The sequence below is a fragment of the Coregonus lavaretus genome, assembly GCF_964263955.1.
Source record: "Coregonus lavaretus genome assembly, chromosome: 6".
In the NCBI taxonomy this organism is placed as follows: domain Eukaryota; kingdom Metazoa; phylum Chordata; class Actinopteri; order Salmoniformes; family Salmonidae; genus Coregonus; species Coregonus lavaretus.
The window spans coordinates 31640627-31655286 of NC_139993.1; the positions used below are offsets into that span (position 1 = coordinate 31640627).

Consider the following 14660-nt stretch of genomic DNA (forward strand, 5'->3'; position numbering starts at 1 on the left):
AGCATATGTGGAAACTCCTTCAAGACTGTTGGAAAAGCATTCCAGGTGAAGCTGGTTGAGAGAATGCCAAGAGTATATTTTGATTTGTTTAACACTTATTTGGTTACTACATGATTCCATATGTGTTATTTCATAGTTTTGATGTCTTCACTATTATTATACAATGTAGAAAATAGTACAAATAAAGAAAAACCTTGGAATGAGTATGTGTGTCCAAACATTTGAACGGTACTGTATATGTTCTGCCCAGTGGTCCTGAGTGTGCTATTGGCAGGGGTGGTGTTGTGGTGGTGGAGGGAGGAGTTCAGGCCTTCCAGGACACTCACCCTCCAAGACTTCTCCCTGAAGGAGTCCCAGGACCCCCTCATCCAGGCACCAGCCAGGGGCCCTGAGGTTTTTCCTGTCAAGGTAAGCCCTGCCAATGAGCAGGACGAGTGTGTGGGCTTTGTTCACAACAGTATGAAGGGGGACAGTTTCCTCAGTGACGCGTCTAATAGGGTTCAGTTTAACTCCTATTTCAAGGGATTCCTGGTAAAACGGATATAGATGTCAATAAGAATGAAAGATACAGTGGCTTGCGAAAGATTTCACCCCCGTTGGCATTTTTCCTATTTTGTTGCCTTACAACCTGGAATTAAAATTGATTTTGGGGGAGTTTGTATCATTTGATTTACACAACATGCCTACCACTTTGAAGATGCAAAATATTTTTTATTGTGAAACAAACAAGAAATAAGACAAAAAAACTGAAAACTTGAGTGTGCATACAGTGGGGAGAACAAGTATTTCATACACTGCCGATTTTGCAGGTTTTCCTACTTACAACGCATGTAGAGGTCTGTAATTTGTATCATAGGTACACTTCAGCTGTGAGAAACGGAATCTAAAACAAAAATCCAGAAAATCACATTGTATGATTTTTAAGTAATTCATTTGCATTTTATTGCATGACATAAGTATTTGATCACCTACCTACCAGTAAGAATTCCGGCTCTCACAGACCTGTTAGTTATTCTTTAAGAAGCCCTCCTGTTCTCCACTCATTACCTGTATTAACTGCACCTGTTTGAACTCGTTACCTGTATAAAAGACACCTGTCCACACACTCAATCAAACAGACTCCAACCTCTCCACAATGGCCAATACCAGAGAGCTGTGTAAGGACATCAGGGATAAAATTGTAGACCTGCACAAGGCTGGGATGGGCTACAGGACAATAGGCAAGCAGCTTGGTGAGAAGGCAACAACTGTTGGCGCAATTATTAGAAAATGGAAGAAGTTCAAGATGACGGTCAATCTCCCTCGGTCTGGGGCTCCATGCAAGATCTCACCTCGTGGGGCATCAATGATCATGAGGAAGGTGAGGGATCAGCCCAGAACTACACGGCAGGACCTGGTCAATGACCTGAAGAGAGCTGGGACCACAGTCTCAAAGAAAACCATTAGTAACACACTACGCCGTCATGGATTAAAATCCGGCAGCGCACGCAAGGTCCCCCTGCTCAAGCCAGCGCATGTCCAGGCCCGTCTGAAGTTTGCCAATGACCATCTGGATGATCCAGAGGAGGAATGGGAGAAGGTCATGTGGTCTGATGAGACAAAAATAGAGCTTTTTGGTCTAAACTCCACTCGCCGTGTTTGGAGGAAGAAGAAGGATGAGTACAACCCCAAGAACACCATCCCAACCGTGAAGCATGGAGGTGGAAACATCATTCTTTGGGGATGCTTTTCTGCAAAGGGGACAGGACGACTGCACCGTATTGAGGGGAGGATGGATGGGGCCATGTATTGCGAGATCTTGGCCAACAACCTCTTTCCCTCAGTAAGAGCATTGAAGATGGGTCGTGGCTGGGTCTTCCAGCATGACAACGACCCGAAACACACAGCCAGGGCAACTAAGGAGTGGCTCCGTAAGAAGCATCTCAAGGTCCTGGAGTGGCCTAGCCAGTCTCCAGACCTGAACCTAATAGAAAATCTATGGAGGGAGCTGAAAGTCCGTATTGCCCAGCTCCGTGGCTTGATGACTCATTGCGAGCTCACAGAACAGAGCTCCGGGCAGCTGAGCGGAAATGGAAGAAAACTAAACTCCCTGCCGACCTGGCATCTTTTCACTCCCTCCTCTCTACATTTTCTTCATCTGTTTCTGCTGCTAAGGCCACTTTCTACCACTCTAAATTCCAAGCATCTGCCTCTAACCCTAGGAAGCTCTTTGCCACATTTTCCTCCCTGCTGAATCCTCCACCCCCCCCCCCCCCCCCCTCCTCTCTCTCTGTGGATGACTTCGTCAACCACTTTGAAAAGAAGGTTGACGACATTCGATCCTCGTTTGTTAAGTCTAATGACACTGCTGGTCCTACTCACACTGCCCTACCCTATGCTTTGACTTCTTTCTCCCCTCTCTCTCCAGATAAAATCCTGCGACTTGTGACTGCAGGCCGCCCAACAACCTGCCCGCTTGACCCCATCCCCTCCTCTCTTCTCCAGACCATCTCCGGTGACCTTCTCACCTCGCTGATCAACTCATCCTTGACCGCTGGCCATGTCCCTTCCGTCTTCAAGAGAGCGAGAGTTGCTCCCCTTCTCAAAAAACCAACACTCGATCCCACTGATGTCAACAACTACAGACCAGTATCCCTTCTTTCTTTTCTTTCCAAAACTATTGAGCGTGCCGTCTTTAGCCAACTCTCTTGCTATCTCTCTCAGAATGACCTTCTTGATCCTAACCAGTCAGGTTTCAGGACTGGTCATTCAACTGAGACTGCTCTTCTCTGTGTCACGGAGGCTCTCCGCACTGCTAAAGCTAACTCTCTCTCCTCTGCTCTTGTCCTTCTAGACCTGTCTGCTGCCTTTGATACTGTGAACCATCAGATCCTCCTCTCCACCCTCTCCGAGCTGGGCATCTCCGGCGCGGCTCACTCCTGGATTGCGTCCTACCTGACCGGTCGCTCCTACCAAGTGGCGTGGCGAGAAGCTGTCTCCGCACCACGTGCTCTCACCACTGGTGTCCCCCAGGGCTCAGTTCTAGGCCCTCTCCTTTTCTCCCTATACTCCAAGTCACTTGGCTCTGTCATATCCTCACATGGCCTCTCCTATCATTTCTACGCTGACGATACACAACTAATCTTCTCCTTTCCCCCTTCTGATAACCAGGTGGCGAATCGCATCTCTGCATGTCTAGCAGACATATCAGTATGGATGACGGATCACCACCTCAAGCTGAACCCTGGCAAGACGGAGCTGCTCTTCCTCCCGGGGAAGGACTGCCCGTTCCATGATCTCGCCATCACGGTTGACAACTCCGCTGTGTCCTCCTCCCAGAGTGCGAAGAGCCTAGGCGTGACCCTGGACAACACCCTGTCGTTCTCCGCCAACATCAAGGCGGTTACCCGCTCCTGCAGGTTCATGCTCTACAACATTCGGAGAGTACGACCCTGCCTTACACAGGAAGCGGCACAGGTCCTAATCCAGGCACTTATCATCTCCCGTCTCGACTACTGCAACTCGCTGTTGGCTGGCCTCCCTGCCTTTGCCATTAAACCCCTACAACTCATCCAGAATGCCGCAGCCCGTCTGGTGTTCAACCTTCCCAAGTTCTCTCACGTCACCCCCCTCCTCCGCACACTCCACTGGCTTCCAGTTGAAGCTCGCATCCGCTACAAGACCATGGTGCTTGCCTATGGAGCAGTGAGGGGAACGGCACCTCTGTACCTTCGGGCTCTGATCAGTCCCTACACCCAAACGAGGGCATTGCGTTCATCCACCTCTGGCCTGCTGGCTCCCCTTCCTCTGTGGAAGCATAGTTCCCGCTCAGCCCAGTCAAAACTGTTCGCTGCTCTGGCACCCCAATGGTGGAACAAGCTCCCTCACGACGCCAGGACAGCGGAGTCACTCACCACCTTCCGGAGACATTTGAAACCCCACCTCTTTAAGGAATACCTGGGATAGGATAAAGTAATCCTTCTACCCCCCCCCAAAAAAAATTGTAAAGTGGTTATCCCACTGGCTATAGGGTGAACGCACCAATTGGTGAGTCGCTCTGGATAAGAGCGTCTGCTAAATGACGTGAATGTGCCCTTGAGCAAGGCACTTAACCCTAATTGCTCCTGTAAGTCGCTCTGGATAGAGCGTCTGCTAAATGACTAAAATGTAATGTAAATGTAATGTATGATTTGTGTGTTTGATACATCAGAAAAGTGTTTGATACATCAGAAAAGCAGAACTTAATATTTGGTACAGAAACCTTTGTTTGCAATTACAGAGATCATACGTTTCCTGTAGGTCTTGACCAGGTTTGCACACACTGCAGCAGGGATTTTGGCCCACTCCTTCATACAGACCTTCTCCAGATCCTTCAGGTTTCGGGGCTGTCGCTGGGCAATACGGACCTTCAGCTCCCGCCAAAGATTTTCTATTGGGTTCAGGTCTGAAGACTGGCTAGGCCATTCCAGGACCTTGAGATGCTTCTTACGGAGCCACTCCTTAGTTGCCCTGGCTGTGTGTTTCGGGTCGTTGTCATGCTGGAAGACCCAGCCACGACCCATCTTCAATGCTCTTACTGAGGGAAGGAGGTTGTTGGCCAAGATCTCGCGATACATGGCCCCATCCATCCTCCCCTCAATACGGTGCAGTTGTCCTGTCCCCTTTGCAGAAAAGCATCCCCAAAGAATGATGTTTCCACCTCCATGCTTCACGGTTGGGATGGTGTTCTTGGGGTTGTACTCATCCTTCTTCTTCCTCCAAACACAGCGAGTGGAGTTTAGACCAAAAAGCTATATTTTTGTCTCATCAGACCACATGACCTTCTCCCATTCCTCCTCTGGATCATCCAGATGGTCATTGGCAAACTTCAGACGGGCCAGGACATGCGCTGGCTTGAGCAGGGGGACCTTGCGTGCGCTGCATGATTTTAATCCATGATGGCGTAGTGTGTTACTAATGGTTTTCTTTGAGACTGTGGTCCCTGCTCTCTTCAGATCATTGACCAGGTCCTGCCGTGTAGTTCTGGGCTGATCCCTCGTGTAGTTCTGAGCTGATCCCTCACCTTCCTCATGATCATTGATGCCCCACGAGGTGAGATCTTGCATGGAGCCCCAGACCGAGGATGATTGACCTTCATCTTGAACTTCTTCCATTTTCTAATAATTGCGCCAACAGTTGTTGCCTTCTCACCAAGCTGCTTGCCTATTGTCCTGTAGCCCATCCCAGCCTTGTGCAAGTCTACAATTTTATCACTGATGTCCTTACACAGCTCTCTGGTCTTGGCCATTGTGGAGAGGTTGGAGTCTGTTTGATTGAGTGTGTGGACAGGTGTATTTTATACAGGTAACGAGTTCAAACAGGTGCAGTTAATACAGGTAATGAGTGGAGAACAGGAGGGCTTCTTAAAGAAAAACAAACAGGTCTGTGAGAGCCGGAATTCTTACTGGTTGGTAGGTGATCAAATACTTATGTCATGCAATAAAATGCAAATTAATAACTTAAAAATCATACAATGTGATTTTCTGGATTTTTGTTTTAGATTCCGTCTCTCACAGTTGAAGTGTACCTATGATAAAAATTACAGACCTCTACATGCTTTGTAAGTAGGAAAACCTGCAAAATCGGCAGTGTATCAAATACTTGTTCTCCCCACTGTATATGTCCGAACTCAGAATCAAATATGCTTTGATTGGCCATTTTCTGCATTTGTCAAATCCCATCAGTTAGCCTGATTTCAGATGTGTCCATGTAAACCAGATTATTAGGGAAATCATTCTTCTTTCAAAGCATGTAAACGTTTAAATCAAACTATTATATGAATCGGACTATTCACAATAAATGTATTATTGTGTGCATGTAACCGTACTCATTGACTCCAAGGACCCTAGTGTCTTATAACCATGCCTCACCTGACATACTGCCCTCTGTTAAAATGCTTAAGTGGTGAATGTGATCTCTATGCTTAGTAAACTGCCATCTTCTCCTCAGGACACTCTGCTTAAGCTGGACTTGGACCAGGACTGAGTGTCTTAAGTCACTTGTGTAAGAGAGACAGATGTCCAGCTGTGCTCCCATCCCACCCCTCCCGGTGCCAGCAGAGCCTGGAGTGTCATCAGATTATCTGGCAAAAGGGAGTGCGAAGAAGAGAGGAGGCGTCTTACAGCACTTCCCCATGATGACCAGTGGTCCTCCCAGGGCCTAATTCAACCTCAATGTTGATTTCATTTGAGTTGTGGCCCATTTAAAGCCTGGATCAAGTCCACTTCAGTTTCAGTGAAGGCTAAAAATGCACTTAAACAATTGACTTGAAAATTACTTGAACAATTTGAACAAGAATTTCTGTGAGGATTTTTCCAAGTCATTGTGTTTTCTAACTTGACTGGAGTTTAATTGGAATTGACCCCAGCCTTGGGGGTCCTGAAGCATATCAGTGATTAGCTACAGATGGACACCTCAGCCTATGTCCAGCCTATGTGAGATACTGTACCCCTCAGCATACACTTGAATTGTGACATGATCTGAATGTCTTTTTGCAATCGGTTGACTACTCTTAATGTTCAAACTAATCCCCATATTTCATTGGGGCATGGACCCTACAAGGTATCGAAAGCGTTCCACAGGGATGCTGGCCCATGTTGACGTCAATGCCTCCCACAGTTGTGTCAAGTTGGCTGGATATCCTTTGGGTGGTGGACAATTCTTGATACACACTGGAAACTGTTGAGCGTGAAAAACCCAGCAGTGTTGCAGTTCTTGACACACTCGAACCGGTGCGCCTTGCACCTACTACCCCGTTCAAAGGTACTTAAGTATTTTGTCTTGCCCTTTCATCCTCTGAATGGCACACATACACAATCCATGTCTCAAGGCTTGAAAAGTATTCTTTAACCTGTCTCCTCCCCTTCATCTACACTGATTGAAGTGGATTTAACAAGTGACATCAATAAGGGATCAGTCTATGGCATGGAAAGAGCAGGTGTTCCTAATGTTTTGTACACTGTATGTGTTTATATACAGTGCATTCGGAAAGTATTCAGACCCGTTGACTTTTTCTACATTTTGTTACGTTACAGCCTTATTCTAAAATGGATTCAATTGTTTTTTTCCCTCCTCAATCTACACACAATACCCCATAATGACAAAGCAAAAACAGGTTTTTAGATATTTTTGCAAATGTATTAAAAAATAAAACACTGAAATATTACATTTACATTAGTATTCAGACCCTTTACTCAGTACTTTGTTGAAGCACCTTGGCAGCGTTTACAGCCTAGAGTCTTCTTGGGTATGACACTACAAGCTTGGCACACCTGTATTTTGGGAGTTTCTCCCATTCTCTGCAGATCCTCTCAAGCTCTGTCAGGTTGGATGGGGAGCGTCGCTGCACAGCTATTTTCAGGTCTCTCCAGAGATGTTCGATCGGGTTCAAGTCCGGGTTCTGGCTGGGCCACTCAAGGACATTCAGAGAATTGTCCCGAAGCCACTCCTGCGTTATTTGGCTGTGTGCTTACGGTCGTTGTCCTGTTGGAAGGGGAACCTTCGTCGCAGTCTGAGGTCCTGAGCGCTCTGGAGCAGGTTTTCATCAAGGATCTCTCTGTACTTTGCTCCGTTCATCTTTCCCTCGATCTTGACATCCCCACAGCATGATGCTGCCACCACCATGCTTCACCGTATGGTGCCAGGTTTCCTCCAGACGTGATGCTTGGCATTCAGGCCAAAGAGTTCAATCTTGGTTTCATCAGACCAGAGAATCTTGGTCTGAGAATATTGGAGTTTTGGCAAACTCCAAGCGGGCTGTCATGTGCCTTTTATTGAGGAGTGGCTTCCATCTGGCCACTCTACCATAAAGGCCTTGTTGGTGGAGTGCTGCAGAGATGGTTGTCCTTCTGGAAGGTTCTCCCATCTCCACAGAGGAACTCTGGAGCTCTGTCAGAGTGACCATCGGGTTCTTGGTCACCTCCCTGACCAAGGCCCTTCCGATTGCTCAGTTTGGCCGGGTGGCCAGCTCTAAGAAGAGTCTTGGTGGTTCTAAATTTCTTCCATTTAAGAATGATGGAGGCCACTGTGTTCTTGGGGACCTTCAATGCTGCAGTCATTTTTTGGTACCCTTCCCCAGATCTGTGCCTTGACACAATTCTGTCTCGGAGCTCTACGGACAATTCCTTCCACCTCATGGCTTGGTTTCTGCTCTGACATGCAGTGTCATCTGTGGGACCTTGTATAGACAGGTGTGTGCCTTTCCAAATCATGTCCAATCAATTGAATTTACCACAGGTGGACTCCAATCAAGTTGTAGAAACATCTCAAGGATGATCAATAGAAACAGGATGCACTAGAGCACAATTTCGAGTCTCATAGCAAAGGGTCTGAATACTTATGTAGATAAGGTATTTCCGTTTTTTTATTTTTAATACATTTCCAAAAAATAAAATAACCTGGGGTATTGTGTGTAGATTGAGGAAAATGTTTTATTTAATCCATTTTAGAATAAGGCTGTAACGTAACAAAATGTGGAGAAGGTCAAGGGGTCTGAATACTTTCCGAATGCACTGTACATAATTGATTCACACACATAATTAATCACTCTCCATTTGATACAGTATTATGCAAAACGCTGAACCAGCCTAAAAATGTGTGGAGTGTAGAATGTAGTGTCATTGATTCATCACATAATGTGAGCATATTTCAAGAGACATGGATTTTACATTCTGCTCCTAGTTACATGCTCTTATCTGATGTTCTGGTAATCGAGTCATTCACACTGGTCTGCCTTGTTTAGATCAGTTGCTATGCCTTCATTGACAAGCAATGTTGATTATTGTTAATTATTTGCTGTCCTTTCAAATAGTTTAATCTTAGGCTTTTTGTTATTTGAGGTTATTTGAGGTGTCAGGCAAAACTTGTCATTGCCAAAATAAAACGTACAGTATGTATGAAATCTATTTTTCTGATTTAAATTCTATGAATATATGTTTTTTCGCTAGTTTAAATCCATGGAACCTTAAAACCTACGGAAGAGTATTAGGTCCAAGTGAAGAGAAAAAATTATAAAACAGTGATGTTGGTAATTTGAATGTTTTATGCACAGATAATACCTTTACTTGAAATACTTAGAGAATAAAGTTTAAATGTACTGTTGAGAATAAAGACTAAATTACATTTCGTGAATAAAGTGGCAATATTTCAATAAAGCTGCGCCCGCACACACACGGTATCCCCAAAACAATACAATTCTAATGGCCATGGTGCATTGTCAGGACACCGAAAGTAGTTAACTCTCTTGGTACTGTCACTGACTGCGAAGAGAAATGGAGTTGCGTGCATCAGTCCCTGGTGCCCTTCAAATTCGCAAATAATGTTATCCTCAATCCCCTGCATATGCCAACACCTTGCATAGTATTTTAGAGAGTAACCGTTCGGCCACTTCCAATGAAGTAGCCTCATAGGCCTAGGCTTCTTGTGAATGTAAATTACGGATTGTGTGGAGAAGAATTGCGTGTCCCTGTCGGGATCAAAGGCTGCCCCCAAAACCCCTGTCATTGACCTTGCATAGCCACGGCAGGGGGGCAGGGGTTTGGTTAAAGCCCCGTCTGATACAGCAATTCTACGGTTCATTATTATGACCTAACAGCTCCAGCCACTAGCCTCTATAAGGTGAGCAAGTGGTAGCTGAGTCAAATAGCCTATAATTGTTTTGGGATAAGTTATGCTTCCTTCATGCCTCCCATCCTTGAAGACTTACCGGTAGATGGATAGTGAAAGGCGATATTACGCTAAGCTACCAACCAAGTCATGTCAGATCAGTGATTATTTATTTATTTATTATTTCCTATGATCATTGATCTAATAGGCCTATATTTAGATCAATTATTATTTAAAAAAGGGAGAATCCATCCATGAATATATTCAAACAGTGCTTAAGATGAGCTGCTTTATGCATGCAGGAGTGGTTCTTGCATTGCCTCCTCCCATAGACATGTTTGTGTAAAATACCTGCTTCATTCCTCCCGCAGTCGTTGTTGGATAGGCCTATAATTTACTTTCACTTGCCCACTGTAATGTACTATTAGTCTACAGGCTAGGGTACTCAATCTAGTGGTCCGCTATACAGTGAGGGAAAAAAGTATTTGATCCCCTGCTGATTTTGTACGTTTGCCCACTGACAAAGAAATGATCAGTCTATAATTTTAATGGTAGGTTTATTTGAACAGTGAGAGACAGAATAACAACAACAAAAATGCAGAAAAACGCATGTCAAAAATGTTATAAATGTATTTGCATTTTAGTGACGGAAATAAGTATTTGACCCCCTCTCAATCAGAAAGTTTTTCTGGCTCCCAGGTGTCTTTTTATACAGGTAACGAGCTGAGATTAGGAGCACACTCTTAAAGGGAGTGCTCCTAATCTCAGTTTGTTACCTGTATAAAAGACACCTGTCCACAGAAGCAATCAATCAATCAGATTCCAAACTCTCCACCATGGCCAAGACCAAAGAGCTCTCCAAGGATGTCAGGGACAAGATTGTAGACCTACACAAGGCTGGAATGGGCTACAAGACCATCGCCAAGCAGCTTGGTGAGAAGGTGACAACAGTTGGTGCGATTATTCGCAAATGGAAGAAACACAAAATAACTGTAAATCTCCCTCGGCCTGGGGCTCCATGCAAGATCTCACCTTGTGGGGGGGTGGGGATGTTGGGGGGGGGGGGGGGGGGGGGTATGGGATGGACCGCAGGAATTATTTGCTAGGATAATAATTGCTTGTCAATGAATTAAATGTAATACAATGGCAATCCGGGTTATATGTTAGAATCCTATGCGTGAACTGCCGACATTATTATGCATATTCATTGATAATGATGGAAAATAGGATATGCATAATAAAAATAAAAAAAAAGATATATATATATATATATAGAGGTGAAAGCATTGGAAATGCATTTGGCGGTTAATCTGCTTCTGTTTTGTGGGTGGCACTGTGTGCTGTTTTCGATGGATGGGTCCTGGCCTCTCGGGGCCTTAGGGATACGGAGGGACGTGGGTGGGATGCTGATCACTGGGATGACGGCTCAACTTGGGATGGGGAGGGGCTTTAGCGGGGGAATTAGTGGAGAACAATTGAAGGGTTACTCCGTAGCAATGCAAATATCACGGTACAGCTAAATGAACACTCAATCATTGCGCTATTTTTTATTGGTAAATTTACAAACATATATAATGATAAATAGACTTGAAACTTGTATCTCATTATGGTGTATGGTGAAATAAGTATAGCCAGTTATAATTGTAATGGCTTAGCTGATAATAACAAAAGAAGAACAATATTTACATGGCTCAAAGAGAAGGAATATAATATCTATTGTATACAGGAAACTCATTCAACAATTCGAGATGAAGTAGCGTGGAAAAAAGAATGGGGGGGGGGGAATATACTTCTCCCATGGGCAAAGAAATTCAAAAGGGGTGATGATATTAATTAATAGTAATTTCGATCCGAATGTGCAAATTGTCCAAATAGATACGCAAGGTAGATGGATTATTTTAAATATGGTATTGGACCATAAACAGATATGGCTCATTAACCTTTACGGACCAAATAATGATGATCCACAATTCTTTGACAATATATATAATAAATTATCAAGCCTGCAAGCAACTCAAGACAATATTATTATGGTGGGGGATTATAATACTGTTTTAAATAGCTCAATGGACCGAAAAGGAAATCACACCACAAACAATCACCCACATGCTCTTAAGGAAATTGTGAATGTCATGGATACATTAGAACTAGTAGAAATATGGAGGCTTAAATATGCTGATCTAGTGAGATATACATGGCGGAGACTGAATCAAGCTAGTCGTCTTGACTTCTTTCTTATCTCATTCTCGTTGGCACCAAAAGTAAAAAAAGTGTTGATAGGGGACAGAATGCGGTCGGACCATCATATAATAGGCATATACATTACTCTGACTGAATTTCCACGTGGGCGAGGATATTGGAAATTTAATCAAAGCCTATTGGATGATAATTTATTTATAATTAGAACAAAGGAATTTATGACTGACTTTTTCCAACATAACATAGGTACAGCGAATCCCCTTATTGTATGGGACACCTTTAAATGTGCCTTTAGAGGCCATGCAATTCAGTACTCATCTCGAAAACAAAAGCAATTTAGGTCAAAAGAGTTTATACTAAGAAAGGAAATAGAAAGTCTAACAGAACAGATAGATGGCAATAAAAACTGTAACATAGAGGCTCAGAATAAATTAGAGGAAAAACAAAAAGAAATAGAAAAACTTATTCAAGAAAGATCAACTGTAATATATTATAAAAATAAAGCAAACTGGATGGAATATGGGGAAAAATGCACAAAATTCTTTTTTAATCTTCAACATAGGAATGCTACCAAAAAGAACTTAATGAAACTGGTTACAATTGACGGAGTCACCCATAATTCACCAAATGATATTTTGAAGGAAGAAACAAAGTACTTTAAGCATATGTTTTCTTTTCAGTCGCCTCCATCTCCTCTAACTGAAGCTAATGGTAGAGATTTTTTTTCTATTGATAATGTCAAATTAACAGCCACACAGAAAGACTCATGTGAAGGTGAAATTACAGAGGAGGAACTTCTGGATGCAATTAAAGACTTTAAGTCCGGGAAAACTCCAGGGTTGGATGGCATACCAATCGAGGTATACCAAACCTTTTTTGATATACTAAGAGGACCGTTATTAGCATGTTTTAACCACTCCTATGTAAATGGTAGATTATCTGACACTCAAGAAGAAGGTCTGATCTCATTATTACTGAAACAGGATACAAGTGGAAAATATAAAGATCCAGTCCATTTACAAAATTGGAGGCCCCTTACACTTCAGTGTTGTGATGCAAAAATCCTAGCAAAATGTATAGCGCATAGAATTAAAAAGGTATTGTCGGATATTATTCATTCTAATCAGACAGTTTTTTTACATGGAAGATACATTGGAGATAATATAAGGCAAGTATTGGAAACAATAGAACACTATGGAAAATATGGGAACCAGGCCTGCTATTCATAGCAGACTTCGAAAAGGCATTTGATAAAGTTCGACTGGGGGTTATATATAAATGCCTGGAGCATTTCAATTTTGGAGAATCTCTTATAAAATGGGTCAAAATCATGTATAGTAACCCTAGGTGTAAAATAGTAAATAATGGCTATTTCTCAGAAAGTTTTAAACTGTCAAGAGGAGTGAAACAAGGTTGTCCACTATCGGCATACAGTGGGGAAAAAAAGTATTTAGTCAGCCACCAATTGTGCAAGTTCTCCCACTTAAAAAGATGAGAGAGGCCTGTAATTTTCATCATAGGTAAACGTCAACTATGACAGACAAATTGAGGAAAAAAAATCCAGAAAATCCCATTGTAGGATTTTTCACGAATTTATTTACAAATTATGGTGGAAAATAAGTATTTGGTCACCTACAAACAAGCAAGATTTCTGGCTCTCACAGACCTGTAACTTCTTCTTTAAGAGGCTCCTCTGTCCTCCACTCGTTACCTGTATTAATGGCACCTGTTTGAACTTGTTATCAGTATAAAAGACACCTGTCCACAACCTCAAACAGTCACACTCCAAACTCCACAATGGCCAAGACCAAAGAGCTGTCAAAGGACACAAGAAACAAAATTGTAGACCTGCACCAGGCTGGGAAGACTGAATCTGCAATAGGTAAGCAGCTTGGTTTGAAGAAATCAACTGTTGGAGCAATTATTAGGAAATGGAAGACATACAAGACCACTGATAATCTCCCTCGATCTGGGGCTCCACGCAAGATCTCACCCCGTGGGGTCAAAATGATCACAAGAACGGTGAGCAAAAATCCCAGAACCACACGGGGGGACCTAGTGAATGACCTGCAGAGAGCTGGGACCAAAGTAACAAAGCCTACCATCAGTAACACACTACGCCGCCAGGGACTCAAATCCTGCAGTGCGAGACGTGTCCCCCTGCTTAAGACAGTACATGTCCAGGCCCGTCTGAAGTGCATTTGGATGATCCAGAAGAGGATTGGGAGAATGTCATACGGTCAGATTAAACCAAAATATAACTTTTTGGTAAAAACTCAACTCGTCATGTTTGGAGGACAAAGAATGCTGAGTTGCATCCAAAGAACACCATACCTACTGTGAAGCATGGGGTTGGAAACATCATGCTTTGGGGCTGTTTTTCTGCAAAGGGACCAGGACGACTAATCCGTGTAAAGGAAAGAATGAATGGGGCCATGTATCGTGAGATTTTGAGTGAAATCCTCCTTCCATCAGCAAGGGCATTGAAGATGAAACGTGGCTGGGTCTTTCAGCATGACAATGATCCCAATCACACCCCCCGGGCAACGAAGGAGTGGCTTCGTAAGAAGCATTTCAGGGTCCTGGAGTGGTCTAGCCAGTCTCCAGATCTCAACCCCATAGAAAATCTTTGGAGGGAGTTGAAAGTCTGTGTTGCCCAGCGACAGCCCCAAAACATCACTGCTCTAGAGGAGATCTGCATGGAGGAATGGGCCAAAATACCAGCAACAGTGTGTGAAAACCTTGTGAAGACTTACAGAAAACGTTTGACCTGTGTCATTGCCAACAAAGGGTATATAACAAAGTATTGAGAAACTTTTGTTATTGACCAAATACTTATT

General features: G+C 43.6%; 1 protein-coding gene across 1 annotated transcript in view; it reads left to right on the forward strand.

Moving 5' to 3' along the window:
- LOC311131018 (low-density lipoprotein receptor-like) overlaps positions 1–9098 on the forward strand; it is a gene marked incomplete at its 5' end in the record, with an annotated part of 46932 nt that extends 37834 nt beyond the window's left edge. The window contains 2 exons of the mRNA XM_084163847.1: positions 251–408; positions 5968–9098. Coding sequence (XP_084019973.1) covers positions 251–408; positions 5968–6003 — 194 coding nt within the window. The 3' untranslated portion in view covers positions 6004–9098. The remainder of the gene's footprint in view (positions 1–250; positions 409–5967) is intronic.
- Positions 9099–14660: the final 5562 nt, after the last annotated feature.